Below are 15,434 nucleotides of genomic sequence, written 5' to 3' on the forward strand. Positions count from 1 at the left end.
TCCCAGTGCCTGAACTTAAGTTGTGGATTAATTACGATTTTCTTGGAGTTGACGTCGCCTGTTCCCCACTGATAAACGTGGGAAGCTCCGCAATTTAATCACTTGCCTGCTACCTATAGGCTCCGACGCGCCCACCTCCTCTACCGCGACTACCGTCCATGGTAGCCACTTTTCTAGTAAACCTATTACTATTCCCATCTCCTTTGGCCGGACAACCTGACATGCGGTGCAAGATGATCGGACTCGAATGGTCGCTATAACAGAATGGCTTCTGGATGATGGTACGATTTTGGACAATGGCAATTTCGAAGGAAAACATCACAAGAATTTCCGTCGGGTACGCCGATACATTCTCCCCGCAACGTCTGATGATCCATTCGCTAACGCGAGCTTAAGACTCTTCTTTCTCAGTGTCACGTTCCTTGCCGCTTCTTATGACACGACCTTTGTCTTTGGTGAGCCTTCTTTCGCTCTCGCCCTCCGCGTTGTCGAGCTGACCGCTCAGATCGTCCGGCGCATTCGGCGGTATTCTCATGCTTCACTGCCGGGATAAGCCTTTTGCTCCTGGCGAAATTCTATCCGCACATCTTCGAAGCAGATTCGACCTCGCAAAGCTATGTCTCGATACCGCTCACGGAACCATCCGAACATTCTACGCCCCGGGCGTCCTTCTCTGAGTCCCTCAGAGAGAAAGGCAGTTTGAATGTCAAAGGGATCCGCGTCGGAACGTCCTGGGTTCTGCTTGCCGTATCGTGTTGTCTTCTGTGCATCCGCATCGAGCTATTTCGTCAGATCACTCTCAATGATGAATGCTCCCGACCGGGATACTCAGTAAGCACCGTCGATCTCTAGAAGACTCAAGATGGTTGTTGACAGAACGTATATAGAGTGTGATTCCCTTTCTAATCTCGATTTACGACTATGTGCGACATGAAAGAAGCAGGACGACCAAGCGCGATTCCCTCCCAGTGCGAGCAATCTTCAAACCCTTCCGTTTCCTCTTGCGAAGCGGTCTGCGCTATGTGATCCCCGCAGCGCTGCTCATGGTGGCTGGTCTTCTGGCGTCGTCTTTTCATGAAGGCCGCAGGTCCACGTACATATGTCCTATCATCTTCAATCAAGCTCTCCGCATACGAACGTTCCAGATCCTTTGCGTTGTGCTGGACACCCTTCTCCTGATCTGTGCTGCGGAGCTATTGCGCACAGGGACGCATTCTAAGCTCAGCAGAGGAAGATCGGCGCCGGTAGAATGGGGAATTGGATTGCTTGTAAGTTAGAATCTGCAGATCAATCTCAACAAGTGATTGACCAAAACTGGGAAAAGGGTGTTGCCACTTTTTGGACGATCGTCGGCGTCGTGGTCCTAATTGCTTTCCCGGAACATCGAGCATACATGCTTTCCGCGAGTTCGGCCTACTATCGAGCTGTCTTTGCACAGGCTACTTTGGTGACACTGCTCTGCGCAACGGCCATTATACTCGTAAGTGTCCAATGGATCCTTCCAACCCTCGAACCACGGCTAAGATGCATCCAGATTCCCCGCTATGGCATCCTGGGACTATCCATGCTCACAGCCTTTGTGGCTGTCTATCTATCTCTGATATCAATTATGTGGGCCGGTGGACATCCGTTCCCGATGATCTCCATTCCCTTGACCGTCATCGCTGTTGTCGTGCTCTCCGCTGGTGCTGCTTTATTCGTTAGCGCAAGCGCGGTGTCCGAAGATGAGCCTCTGGTGTCCTCTTCTGTGACCTTCTGGTTGCTGAAGGCGGTATTCCTTTTGTTCGGGCTTGGGTTGATAATGGCGTTTATTCAATCAAACCAGCCAACGCTATTACCGATCGACCTACTCATTTACAACGGTAGGTCGCAACACGATATGTGGTTGGTTCAGGCCAAGAGTAGCACCAATCTCGAAGAGGCCGTCTTGGAATACAGGAAACGGTACAAACAACATCCTCCACCGTAAGTAATCTACTTTCTTTCTTTCGGAAAATATGCTGATCTTGCGTCAAAAAGAGGCTTTGACAAGTGGTACGAGTATGCAACCAGCAGATCTTCGCTGGTTATTGAAGATTTCGATCAGATATACTCAGATCTCTTGCCATTTCGAGCATTGACGCCTCAGCAACTGCGAAAACTAACTCATGAAATTGCCACGAACCCCTTCAATGACGTTGCAGCAATCAGCATCCGCAACGGTACTCCTCGAGTTCAGGAGGACATCAAACCCACCCATGCGTGGATGGTCGAAGCAGCAGCGAAGATGATCGAGCCTTTTGCCAAACACCTGCCAGATATGGATATAGCCCTCAATCTCAATGACGAGCCTCGGGTGGCCGTTCCCTGGGAGACTATCTCCCAGATGAGAAATGTGGCCAAGTCTATGACTGCTCCCCCGGAAGATGCTATTCTCAACGGCTGGTCGGTCGATAGACAAGCTGGTTGGGATCCCATTGAACCGGTGGATCAGACGCCCTACACCGTCTTCACGGATGGAGCTTTTTCGAATATATGGGACAGGGTCAGTCGAATCTGCCCTCCGACCTCGAAAGCTCGGACGACGCGCGTCTGGGACCGACATAATCTGTGTTTGAGCTGTATGCGGCCGCATTCTTTGGGCCAGTTCGTGTCCGATTGGGATGCTGCTGGGGATATATGCCATCAGCCTGACCTGGCCCATCTGCACGGGTTCTTCATCTCGCCTTCGTCCTTCAAGGCGTCGCAGCAGCTGGTTCCGCTTTTCAGCCAGAGCAGTGTGCGGGGATTCGGGGACATCTTATTCCCAAGCCCGTGGAATTATATCGACAAAGTGGAATATGCGCCGTCGGATGAGCACCCGGATCCGTCGTATGCAGGGAAAGAAGACATCCTTTTCTGGATCGGCGCGACGTCGGAAGGCATGAGCATCGACGGAGGCTGGAAGGGTATGACCCGACAGCGGTTTTCTCATCTCATCAACAATAATACTTTGAGCAAAGTGTCAATGCTTTTGCGCTCGGGGAACAACTTCAGCAAGAAATACGAGTATCGGATCGTGAATGGCACCGCGCCGCGGGAGGAGTTTGGCCTCCGCACCAACGTGCACATTGCGAGACCTGCAGTGCGATGCGCCGACTGCGAGATCCAGGAAGAGGAATTGTCCACGGCGGAGCGGGTGGATTTCCAAGACCACTGGAAATACCGGTATCTGTTCGACATGGACGGGGCCGGGTTCAGCGGGCGGTTCCACGCGTTTCTGCAGAGCCACAGCCTGCCGTTCAAGACGGCGCTCTTCCGGCAGTGGTTCGACTCGCGCATCACGGCGTGGCGGCACTTTGTGCCACAGGATCTGCGCCTGCACGACGTGTGGAGCACGCTGGCGTACTTTGCGGGGGTCAGCGTGGAGGACTCGCACGGCGAGACGATCGATCTGATGCTGCCTCACCACACGGAGGGGTTGTGGATTGCCGAGGAGGGGCGGAAATGGGCGCAGCAAGCGCTGCGGAAGGAGGACATGGAGATCTATTTTTTCCGACTGTTGCTCGAATGGGGGCGTTTGACGGATGATTTGCGGGATCAGTTGGGATTCAAACTGTAGTCTCCCGACTTACGGATTTATGTATTTATTTTGTGTATACTTCTGCATGCATGTGGTATGCATGCCGTTACTTGCACAGTACAGTACTGTACACAGTACTCTAACTAACTTGCTGGTTGGATGGATGGATTGGATTAGATAATGTATATATTTATTGATGATCATGAATAACATATAATTATTTACACAATTACACAGAATGATAAGCTGGCAGTCAAGTTCGACTAAGAGAAGGGGATTATTATGAAAGGATGTTGCAGACCCGGCCAAAAAAGAGAGAGAGAGATGCCACGACGTCTATCTAGGTAGGTAGGTATGTACTTCTCAGCTTAGTCTGGGCTATGTACGGAGTATATATGGCCCGCCTTGTCGGACAAAGGACTTGTTTGTCTTTGATTTTTTTTTTCTTTAGGGAGAGAGAAAAAAAAGATAAAGAAAGAGAGAAAGGAGAGAAAGGAAACAAAGGGGAAAGAGAGAAAAGAAAATAACGAAATCAAGCTTAGTATTAACCTGTACGTTCTTACATATAGTTTGTATAGGCTAGGTATGTAGTGTATTACCTAACCCCGCAAACAAAGCATTGACTACATACAGTACTTTTTACTGGGGATATAGGGAACACACAAGTTTTAGCGAGTATAATTTTTAACTCATATAATTTCAACAAGAGTCAAGAAAGGGTATAATAATTGATATTTTTTTTCGCGTATGTATGTACATGCATACTTGCGTGTGGTTGTATGCACTGTACTTATACGCACTTGCACTGGTTGGACTGGAATATGAAGAATCGAAGAATCGAAAGGGGAAAATATGTCCAATAGGGGTAAGTAGTACCAGATGGTATGTACTAACCACCAACGAATGTGAATGTAAATGTAAATGTAAATGTGAGAAGAAGAAGAAGAAGAAGAAGAAGAAGAAGAAGAAGAAGAAGAAGAAGAAGAAGAAGAANAAAAAAAAAGAAAGAAAATCCATCCATTCGTCGTTCATCCATCCATACTTCATCCATCATCCGTCAACCTGTCGGACAGACAGGTCAGTCAAACCAGCCTCCAGGGACGTTCGTTTCCTCCAGGGATTCCATCAAAAAGCACAACACATATATATACATACACACACGTATACGTGTACATGTATATGGACATGGACACATATGCATGTATATATATGCGTATGTATGCATAGGCAGGCCAAGCCTATTTCAATTCCAGCGGTTTCACTGACTTGTCTAGTTGAGAGGGTTGATTAACTCGTTAGTTTATTTTAATCCCGTGGGATCGGCGACGGCTCTGGCGACGACTCTCGCCAGTCTCGGTCTCAGTCTTGGCCTCCCGCTTGGCCTTCGACGACGAGCTGTCTTCGTACACCTGCAGCGAGTTGATCGTCCAGTACGTCTCCGTGAACGCGGACGGGTTGTTCTGCACGTAGTCGTTGCAGGTGCTGGCCAGGGAGGCGCAGCTACCCGAGGACCAGACGTTGCCGGCCCAGTCGCCGCAGAAGGTGATGTCGAAGACCTAGACACATGTCAGCAAGTCGGAGGGATGTGTCAGGGGATGAATGCTACGTACCAAGTTCTGCGCACCAAAGTGCGAGTCGATATCACAGTCACCCGCGAAATTCGCCACTGGCTCCCCCCATCCCGACGGGTTCGGGCTGCCGCTGGTGATGTCGGACGGGATGCTGCCGCGCGGGAAGAACCAGATGCTGATGGCGGAGCTGGTCCATTCAGTCGCGTACACGCCGCCGCCGATGCGGTTGAAGCCGTCGCCGTACGACTGCGTCGACGTCGAGTCGATGCCGCACCCGGCGTTGTTGCTCTGGCCGGGGGCGTCGATGTAGCAGTTGGAGGTCGACAGCGTGCCCGTGAAGCCCGTGTTGTTGATGGTGCAGTTGTCGCTCGTGTGCAGGGTCATGGCGTCGGTCGTCTGCTGGTTGACGCCTTCGATGATGTCGATTTCGCCGTTATTCGGCCAGTCGGCGCCGACAGTCCAGCTGGAGACTCGTCAGAATGCACTCGCGTGTAGACAGGCTGGAGGAACTTACAAAGCTGGCCAACTGCCACAGATCGACCCCGGCATGTGGGCCAGGTCCAGGATGATCAAGCCATGCGTGTAGGTGCTGGTGCTGGTCAGCCGGACGCTCTGACGACCGCTGCCGGACGCGATATTCGTGTGGTCAACCCCTATGTAGACGGAGTTGTTGCCATCGACCGAGATCAAGCCAGCACTCTGGGCAGTGCTTTGATCGACGTATGTGACGTAGCCATTGGTGGGATCGGCGGACTAGCCAGCCATCAACATATATATATCGAACTAGAAAAAAATGAACAAACTCACGGTAAAAAAAGTCCACCTGTCGAAAAAGGCCTCGCCCATTGGATAGTCATCATAGAGCACGTAGCTCGCAGCGCCGAGTTGGGCCAAAGCGGCCAAACTGGAAAGGAGAGTCGCAGAACGCATGTTGAAGTAACACAAAGTCTCGATGAAATTCGCGTTTCAAACAAAATAGACTGTTGTGTTTGCGTCCGTTTTAAAACAATTCCCAAAGGATAGGACAGAGAATACTGCACGGACGATGCCGCACAGACAGATCTCAAACAAAGGAGTGAAGATAGAAGAGCACCTGGCTCAGGGCAAGGAGTGACAATGATAAAGGAACGTAAGAGCCAGTCAACTCGACCTGCTGGTATGGCTTTAGATGGTAGAGAACCAGGAGGCGAACATGACTCGATTATATAGACAACACATTGCCAACACTCCTGTACATAGCCTTGCAGAGGGGCGTATTAAGGTAGTCGATACCCCACAACCATGCGTACAGTGGAAGCGCCATCCGTCCAACTAGCCCAAGGATGGCCTGACCTGACTCGATCTGATGGAGGGTCCAAGTTGTGTGAACCGGGTCGGGACGCGAACAATGGTTCTGGACCCGGTGGGCCAGTCACAAGACTGGCGAGCCAAAACGACATCAGGCGGAAAAATACCGGGGTATCAAATTAGGGCTGGCATGGTAGGGATACCATAGGGCCGCAGGATGAGGGCGGAAATGGAACGTCGTTGCAACTTGTGGGGAGAGGTGGTATCGATTTGATGGGTAACAGCATCTGGAATTTGTTCCCGAGTCTTGAATCCTGGCAGACTGCAGCAAATGAGAGGTCCAGTGGTCCACGAGAGGTCCACGTCAGTATATGAGCAGTTACAAATCTTTGAAACGAAACTGTATCCAGCAAATCCCGATTTGAAAAAAAAAATTGAAAAAAAAAGGTGGAAAAGAAAGAAAGAAAAAAAAAGATAGTTAGCTTCAACATGCCTTGTTGGAGTAACCTCCAGACCCTGCATGCGACTGCTGCTGCCGCCTCTTGGAATCATTTTTGTCCCCTCTGGTGTGCTCTATACGTGTACCTTGGTTCCTGAAGACGAGAGTATGCTGCCTTTCCTCTCTCAGTAACAGCCGATTCCCTGACGAATGGCGAATTCCTCCGATTGGGTTAGCGAAAGGCTGTCATATTGCTCTGATGCACTCCATGTCAGAGCGATCACACTAAGTGACCCAAACGGGGATGGGTTGGTGGGGTTGTCGGGGCGGGGCCCAGAGCGAGATCGCCCTTAGCTAATTAGAATATCGAGTGCCGGATTCGCAGAGGCGTATAAAAAAGGGGCCACATCGACTAGGCAGATGAGTGAGTGGAGTGGAGATCAGATGCTGGTGACAGGTAATAATCTTAATCATACCTGTTCATGCAGAGTCGACTCTGTTCAAACTCGCAAGAGGAAGATCCAGGACACGTGTCGCTATCAGCTAAGAGTCATCCTGTACGAAGAAGTTTTCATCGTGCAGTTGCAAGCAAGCGTTTGCTTTAGTTTCGATCCATCATGACAAGACTCCAGTCCACAGCGACAGTCGAGAGTCGAGTCGAGACTGATGCCAAAGTGGCAAGACTAAGGTCGTAATGCAGATCCAAGGTTACTTCGATGTGGTGGACGGCGTGACCAAGCTTTTTTGCAGCGGGGTTTGCACCAGCCGGGCGTTTCAAGTCACTGGGTCGGTAGGCTTGGCATGGCAAGAATCGTTCATAGCTTTTACTTACAGTTCAGAGTCTGGACAGACTTCATCCACTACTGCAAGCCTACCACGACTGGCAGAGATAGATCAAGAACATAATTGAAGTGTGGTCGGATCTCGTCTGACGTGGCTGTCCGAGGGAGTACCTCTGGGTAGGTTAAGAGAGACTAAAGACTACGTACGGAGTATTAATCTGCACCTAAAGTAGATAACCTGTACCTGCATATGCAAGCCATAAGCAATTAAGCATGGTCCATGGTCCATCATCCATGGAGCCATGGACTAGTCTGGTCACCCTAGTCGGCTTTCCAGCGCCAAGCTCATGGGGCTGGGGCTGGCAGCCTGACTGGCATCTCGCCCACCCACCCGGCATCTCGAAGAATCATATAACTAGTTACCGATGATTGATTATATAATACAGAACATCAGGTGCTGCCCACCTACCTAATCGAGTAAGAAAACCAGTCTTCCAACATTTTGTCTGTGACGACTACCCTGCAGACGAGTTCAGCGGAAATCCTACTTGTTCAGGGCCAAAAAGAAATTCAAAAAAATATTAAACATCATGATTAATAATTAATAATGTCCAGTATACAATTAACTTCCTATAAATGGTACCTTGGCCGCCACGTTGCATCCTAAGGACACACGGTCACACCTAGATACCTACTTAGTGGGCTCTGGGGTAGCATCTACCCCCTGCCTTCCATCCATCGTTCTGGCTTAATCTATTATCAGGAATTATTATTGTTGGAATAAGGGAAAAAAAATGATGATAATCATAGCGACGATGATAATGAAGAGAGGAAAATGAAGGGAGATGGACGGAAGACCGGACTACCTAGGTAATAATCATAATAATACCAAGTATATACGCGTGCGTCAGCTCATCCCATGGCCATGATTGGTCCCCGGTGAGGAATTATTACTACGTTCCTAGCCCAGAGTTCAGGACACAGAAACCAAGGGACACTGACTGCCTGCCCCGTTCTCGAACTTACTACCGGGAGTCGGGGGAAGGAACTTCTATCGCATAAAGAAATGAATCTGGTACGTCGTAGGTACAAGGACAGCCAAGACGGAACCGAATTAAATGAATCATCGATTGCAACAGGATATAATATAATATAGTATAGTATAGTATAGTAATAACAACAGACGCAAAAATGGCAGCTCGCATGCGACATCATGCTCATGCTCATGCTCATCACGCGGTCATTAAATAAATAAGTCAACACATATCAGCGCCCACAGGGCGCTCCAATTATGTACAAACCGGACACGACAGTTCGCGACTCGGATCATGCAGCAAGGAATGCGATCGATGAGGAGGGTGAGAGCCTGGATCGACACGACCGGAATCGTTCTCCGGGCGAGGCGCATTCATCAGGCACTGTCGGTGATACAGATGTCGACAGGCAAAGATCACCACCGGCCCTAGGTCATGGTCCAGATCGTCGCGACCCTCCGCGGGATCCTCCTGCTCATCGACTCCCGCCTGGCTGGGCCTCTTGCCTTTCCCTCCAGCGTCGACACCGGCCAGGCGCTTGGCAACTCGGCGTCGATCTTCTTCCGCTTGCCTCCTCTCCCACGCTTCCCACAACGACCCCCCAGCCCCAGGCCCCCAGACACGGCGCCGGCAGATCTCACAGACCTGTCCCCTTGGCCTCCACCCGCGCTGCCGCAGCTTGGTCACTTCAGCCACGTGCACGAACAGGTCCTTGTCCAGCATCCCGTTGGCCAGCGCCAGAAGCGACTCCTCATAAGTGTAGGCAGAAAATATCGACGCAAGCACCGCACGCAATTCGGACAGCGAGGGCGACCAGTTAGCCGCCCGGGTGAGGAAGGCTCGCAGAATGCGAAGGAAGGACACATCTGTCCGTTCAGACGACGACGGTCCGCCGGTTTTGGCCGTACTGCTAAGCAGAGCGGTGAAGACTTGCTGCACCAATTTGCGAAAGGCCGACGTCAACTCAGCGTCGTCGTTGTCGTCAGAGGAAGTGGACAGTGCCGTTGAAGGAGCTCCACGTAACAGCGACGAAACATTACGGGCAATTCGGACAACCGCATCAATCAGATCGAGCCAGAGATCCTCCTCAAACGACAAGGGCTGTTGCAGCGCGGTCGAGCCGCGTTTGCTACTGCTGGCAATCCCATTCCGCATCCTTTTCGAGCTCTTGGTCTGGCCCTGGCACAACCACGTGCCAACTCGTGTGTACTTTTCGAGCGACTCCAGGAGATCCCCGATGGCTTCCGCCGTGCTGGCAGAATCAGGCGCTTCCTCCGCGTTCCGTAGGATCCCTGACAGACCGGATTCCAGTGTGCTCAGATGAGCAATGAGTCGGTCCATTGCACTGCGAACCTGCCCCTGCCGTGCCAACAGAATCACAGCCGCATCCACCACGCCACTTCCCTCCATCGCAGGGAGGACTTCCTCCAGCCGAAGATCACCAACGCGCAGGGCATCCACGAAATCAGCAACATGAGAAGGGTTGTAGCGGCACAGGAGTTGCACGTAACGTTCAACCATCCAATTCTCCAGTTTTGCGGGAGGATTCCTCTCAGTCGGAGAGTGGATCTCCGGTTCCAACAGAGTCCCCAGGTAGTGGAACTGCTTGTATTCGTCATCATCCAAGGCTCGGAGAAAGGACTCGTGTAGGGCCGGCGCAAACTGTTGCACCGTCTGGGCGGCCTTCGACACGTTGATGCGCGCCAACTCGCCCGCGTGGCTCTTGACGACCTCAAGGACATCCCGCCGCTGCTTGGTGCTCAGCCCGGAGCCCGGTCGTAGACAATTGTGGATGCAGGAGAAGACCAGGTCTTGCTCACTCGGGTCTTCAAGGTACACCAGTACCAACTCGGGAAACTGCCTTTCTGTGCGGTACGTCGACTTGAGAACTCTGAAGAACCGTGCCTCTTTAAACAGGGGGATCAGGTTTTGGATATCCGGGGGGTGATAGACAGATAACAAATACTCCACACTCAGTTCGCAGTCGTCTGCCATCTCCTCGCTCGGATACCGGCAAAGGCGCTCAAGCACCTGGTGGAGCGTGGTCCCCGAGAGGAGAATGTACTGCGGATATTTCGGTAGGTTTCGTGCGATGAACATGTCCAGATAGATGGTCTCGGCAGGACCGAAGGGAGGAGTACTCATGACCTCCAGCAGGATGCTGACCAGATACTGTCTGTTGACAATCAATCCTTTGGTAGAGAGACTGTCCGGCGCTTGGCTCGAGTCGCCGTTCGTCAGCTCGGCCGAGTCGTTCAGGAAACTGTCCTCAAATGCTTCATTAAGCATGCTCATAAAACTGGGCGAGTCAAACTCGAGGATCGCCCGAAGGCTTGCAAATGACTGTCTCGGGATTTCCTCAGAATGACTGCCCGAGAAGAGATACGTATACAGCGCCGTCTTGGCTTTCGTCGCTTCGCTCTCCTCCATCTCTTCGCCGGTAGGGTAGATCCGACCAGTGAGGATGAACGACAGATACGGGAACATTTTCATAGCATTATTGTAGTTCTTACCCACTTCAGGCGCGGCATCTCCGTTGACGAGCGGCCCCGTCACCCGTCCGGCAAGTTCCAGAAGCTCTTGCAGCGGTCCGATGTAGTCTCCCAAGGTGCGATTCCAGACGTAGATGAAGGCATCGTATAGATTGTGCTGCTTGCACAGGGTCGTCACCTGTTCAATATCCATGGTCGTCGGGTCGAGAAGACAGATGATCTCTTCGAGCCGGCTGGACGTGTGGTTGGTCGCGTAGTGATTGATCAAAGCCTTGAGGGCGGTCGGCGGAAAGGACCGCACCACTCCCTGGAGGATGGACGGTTCAAGGACGTCCAGGAAGATGCCTTCCGAATCGTGTTCTTCATACCAGTTGTATACTTCGTCCCACAAAAAGTCATAGTCCTCCACACAAATACAGGCCGCGATAGAAGCATCGGCCAGATCTTCCAGCTGCGACTTGCCCAGCCGTTCCGTGCTCGCTTCCCGGTTCCTGCCAAACGCGTACTTGAGAGAAGCGGAAATCATCTCCAGCAACCTCTCCCGAACAACGGAGTGTCGCAATTCATCCTCCTCGGGGAGACCCACGGTAAGCTTCTCCGCATCGCCTCGGTAGTACGACGTTGCCAGTCGGATTGCAGCGACAAAATCCCCCGCTTCCACGAAGGCAAGCAGTCGGTCCGCCCAGTTGGAGAGGCTGCCCACCGAGAGATCATTGTAGCCGAGAAGAAACAAGCGGCCTTTGTAGGCGCGAAAGCTCTGGTAGAACGCATCTCCTACAACTCCGTGCATGGACGTGTCCTCCTCGTTGTATTGCTCCACCAAGGCGTGGAGCTGCGCTGAGAAGAGATCGACATGGTATATATGTTTGTGTAGCAGGTCAAACGAGTCCGTCACCCGGAGAGAGGGGTCCTCCAGGATCAGCAGCTGTTGCGTGACGGTCAGGACCGCGAGGACGGAGCGACTCAGCCACTGCACCGCGACAATGGCCTCTTTGGCTCTCCATCGGCTCCTGGGTCGGAAATCGAGGACGGGCGGTCGGTCTTTATCCGGCTCTCCTTCGGATTCCGCCTCCGAGACCTCCAACACGGTCAGCACATTTGACCAACAATAAACGAGTTTGGTCTTGGAGGTGTCATCTTTCCCCTTTAGTTTGATGGCCGGGAACCAGGCCAAGGCGGCCGTCATGACGCTATGGGAGGCCACCTCTTTTGGCCTAGGTGATTTGTGCTGAGTCTGCGCGATCGGGGTTGTGGAAACAATGACTAGGAGGTAAGGAGTGAGCATTGCGACCAGACCTAAGCCATCTGTAGGCTGGTCGACGTTGCCCAGGGGGAGAGGAGAGAATGCGAGCACCGAGCTGGGCTTGCGCGGTCGACTGCCTGGCGCAGGGGGCTCGGGATACCGGCCTAATATTCTTGTCGTCTTGACGGTTCTCCCGACTGCGCCCATCCCTCTTGTGGCAAGATGCGAGAACGCCATACCGCGGTCATCGGCGGAGACCAGCGCGGTGCGCCTGGTACCCAGGAAACCGACATGAATGACGGAGACGCCCGATATGTGGCCATCGGATTTTCGAGCTTCGCGTTGGCCCGCAGATATCGGGGGTATATGAAGGAACGGCCGCGCGGCTCTCGAGATCTCCCAGGTGAAGATATCACCCGTAGCATGACCTCCAGCGATGGTGGAATGGTCCGCTGAGATGGCCAGCGACATTACCGAACCGCATTCGACAGCTAGAAATAGTCAGTTCGGCGCGCGCACACACGACGAAGAGGAAGGATTGTCCAGTGCGTACCTTTGGTGCCTGGCCCGATGATGGTCTTCAGATTCTGTTGATAGTCGAAGACGAGGATGATTCCTTTGGACGTTCCGACCACGATGGCCGTTGAAATGGCCATGCATGTCGGCCGGCCAAAGTTGCGACGGCCCACTTCCGAAAAGGCCTGCCCTGTAATTTTTCGCAGTTTGGTCCATCGCACGACCTCCCATGGCGGTTGCGGAGCGCCGACCTCGGAATCCGGGCCGACAAAAAAGGACTGACTGGCAAAGGAGGACTGGCGAGAGTGTGGGCGGATCAAATACGGTGACGAAGGCCGCGGACTGCTGAGCGATGAGGACGACAATCGCGATTGAAACCGCAGGTCGAACGGACGATGGGAAGGGCTGGGGCTGAGGCGGGGAGACCCTCGAAGGGCGAGCGCGCTACTACTTGGGGAGGAGCGCAGAGATCCCTGGGTGAGATCGGTCAGTAAGATGCCAGTTCCGCGCGGACACGGTCAACACACATGGAGAGAAGGAGTATCATCGGGGAGGGAGGTCGTGTCGTCCACAGGATGGCCCTGCTGGGACGCCGTCTCAGTCTCAGTCTCAGCTAGTCGACTGGGTACGTCGTTTCTATCTGCAACCGACAATGGAGCATCATTGTGAATCAATTGATCGTCCAGCTGCTGCTCCTCCTCCCCCTCTTTGTGGATGCGGGTATCGCGGTTGCTATCGTAGTTGCTACCGACATGACCGTTGGTCTGGGTGGCCAGCTCGTCATCTTTCTGTCCCAGATCAGGCTCATCCTCGCGGGCCCCGTCATCACTCCCCTGGTTCGTGGAGCTCATGAGCAATGTCTTCGAATGACCATCGCTCCGAAGTCGGTCGGAAGAGGTGGGATCCCCTGCGGGCAGCGGTATCTTGATTGATTAGCTCGTCTCGAAGCGAAAGCGGTGCTTCTGGTCGCTAGTAGCGGTCAGTCCGGCAATCCGACCGCGTAAAACGGGCAATCAATGGCTGGAGGGGATGCGGTTGCCAGGATGAGATGGTCGAGGGACTTGGAGGACTGTGTTGATGCCTGTTTGCGGTGTTGCTCGAGGCGGTTCTGCCGGCAACCAGCTGACCGCCTTGCAGCCACGAGTCGGTAGCACGCATGCACATGGATAATGCTATCCATATCCATTTTTACTTCAAGCTGGTGAAATATTCGATCATATTGGACGGAATATAGAGTATTGCTTCCCCTGTTCGAGGCTGCTCTGCTCCACTTCCTGTATTACGTCCGGACCTGTGGAGGACTTCAGTTCGCCTAGTAATCTATAAGACTTCTTACCCTAGTGTGTATATAATATTATATTATTATTTTGCATCGGTACAAGCCTTGCTGGTCGTGCAGACTTTGAAGAGAAAATACCTGTTCTATGCCTGCCTGCTTTTGCCTACCTACCTAGGTAGCTAGTAACTATTACTACTATAAGTAGTTTTCATCGTCTCTTCCCAGACGAGCTCCCTACTCATATCCATTGCTATATTTCTTACTATAATTCTTGAGATATTAAGACAATATACTACATAATTTTTACCTAAAAAAGGCCTCTAACAGAGACCTTTAGTTTTTGAACCCCCATTGCAACAACATTCCCTCGCTTAAAATAGCTTAGCGTGAGTCTTTTGGGAAGGCGGTCAGAGAAACACTGAACCCCTGGTCCAAGCTCTTGAACCCTCGGTTACAATAGCATCCTATTGGCCCCACCTTCACATCACATGATATCTCACATGACTTCCTGATTATTAATCAATCCAAGGCTAAACCATATTTGATTTTGCTGCCGTGCCGCACTTACCTGATGATTGCCCTGACTGGGGAAAGCGCGAACTTTCCAATTCCTGTTCAGGAAGCTGAGCTGAGTAGCAGTGGTATGAGAGAATCAATCTACTGACTGATACGTGACTGGAGGAGACAAAGCAGCCCGCTCATTAGATAGTTTAGTAGAGAGAGAGAATTTATTTCAGGCTACTCGTGTGACAGGTGATCAACAATGACTCTGGTATGCAGGTACCTAAATTCCAGCCTCCACGTCCAAGTCAGCGACCACATCACGAAGTATTCCTGCGGGGCCAAGCTGGAAGAATTGGAAGTACGTGCATTACATTGCTTACGGGGGGCTACATATATTATTAGGATTGAGTCAGAGTGGTGTCAGGTAATACTCATTAAATTGAGTCCTCTCTCGATACTGTCGGCGGAACAGGCACCGTTTCATAGAACGAAGCAGAAGGTCAAATTCTCGATGATCAGTAGATCAAGAAACTAGAAGCTATCCACAGGAAGACCGGCTATTTATGCCCAAATACAGCAGATTCTGTGAGGTTCTCCTGAAAGAACCATCTTCCCGTGATGCCTCAGGCTGTGGGTAGATCAGTCAGGTGTTGACAGATACATTTAAAAAAAAAATAAAAGAAAAAATAAAAGAAAAAATAAAAGAAAAAATAAAAGAAAAAATAAAAGAAAAAATAAAAGAAAAA

The 15,434-nt window shown here is 51.7% G+C and overlaps 3 protein-coding genes across 3 annotated transcripts; 1 reads left to right on the forward strand and 2 right to left on the reverse strand.

Moving 5' to 3' along the window:
- Positions 1-296: 296 nt before the first annotated feature.
- Positions 297-3,580, forward strand: VTN77DRAFT_4170 (uncharacterized protein; the record flags this gene model as incomplete). The annotated part of the gene is made up of 7 exons (XM_069420200.1): positions 297-337; positions 397-455; positions 506-831; positions 888-1,268; positions 1,325-1,480; positions 1,535-1,965; positions 2,020-3,580. The coding sequence occupies 7 exons, from the start codon at positions 297-299 to the stop codon at positions 3,578-3,580; spliced, it is 2,955 nt and encodes a 984-aa protein (XP_069281841.1).
- A 1,256-nt stretch (positions 3,581-4,836) lies between these two features.
- On the reverse strand, positions 4,837-6,042 carry VTN77DRAFT_4171 (uncharacterized protein; the record flags this gene model as incomplete). The annotated part of the gene is made up of 4 exons (XM_069420201.1): positions 4,837-5,097; positions 5,152-5,575; positions 5,627-5,865; positions 5,920-6,042. 4 exons carry the CDS (start codon positions 6,040-6,042, stop codon positions 4,837-4,839), a joined length of 1,047 nt encoding a protein of 348 aa, XP_069281842.1.
- A 2,867-nt stretch (positions 6,043-8,909) lies between these two features.
- VTN77DRAFT_4172 (uncharacterized protein) lies at positions 8,910-13,756 on the reverse strand (the record flags this gene model as incomplete). The annotated part of the gene is made up of 3 exons (XM_069420202.1): positions 8,910-12,880; positions 12,943-13,378; positions 13,433-13,756. The coding sequence occupies 3 exons, from the start codon at positions 13,754-13,756 to the stop codon at positions 8,910-8,912; spliced, it is 4,731 nt and encodes a 1,576-aa protein (XP_069281843.1).
- Between the last annotated feature and the right edge of the window lie 1,678 nt (positions 13,757-15,434).

This window comes from Rasamsonia byssochlamydoides, assembly GCF_041956645.1.
Source record: "Rasamsonia byssochlamydoides strain NRRL 3658 unplaced genomic scaffold VTN77scaffold_3, whole genome shotgun sequence".
Taxonomy (NCBI): Eukaryota; Fungi; Ascomycota; class Eurotiomycetes; order Eurotiales; family Trichocomaceae; genus Rasamsonia; species Rasamsonia byssochlamydoides.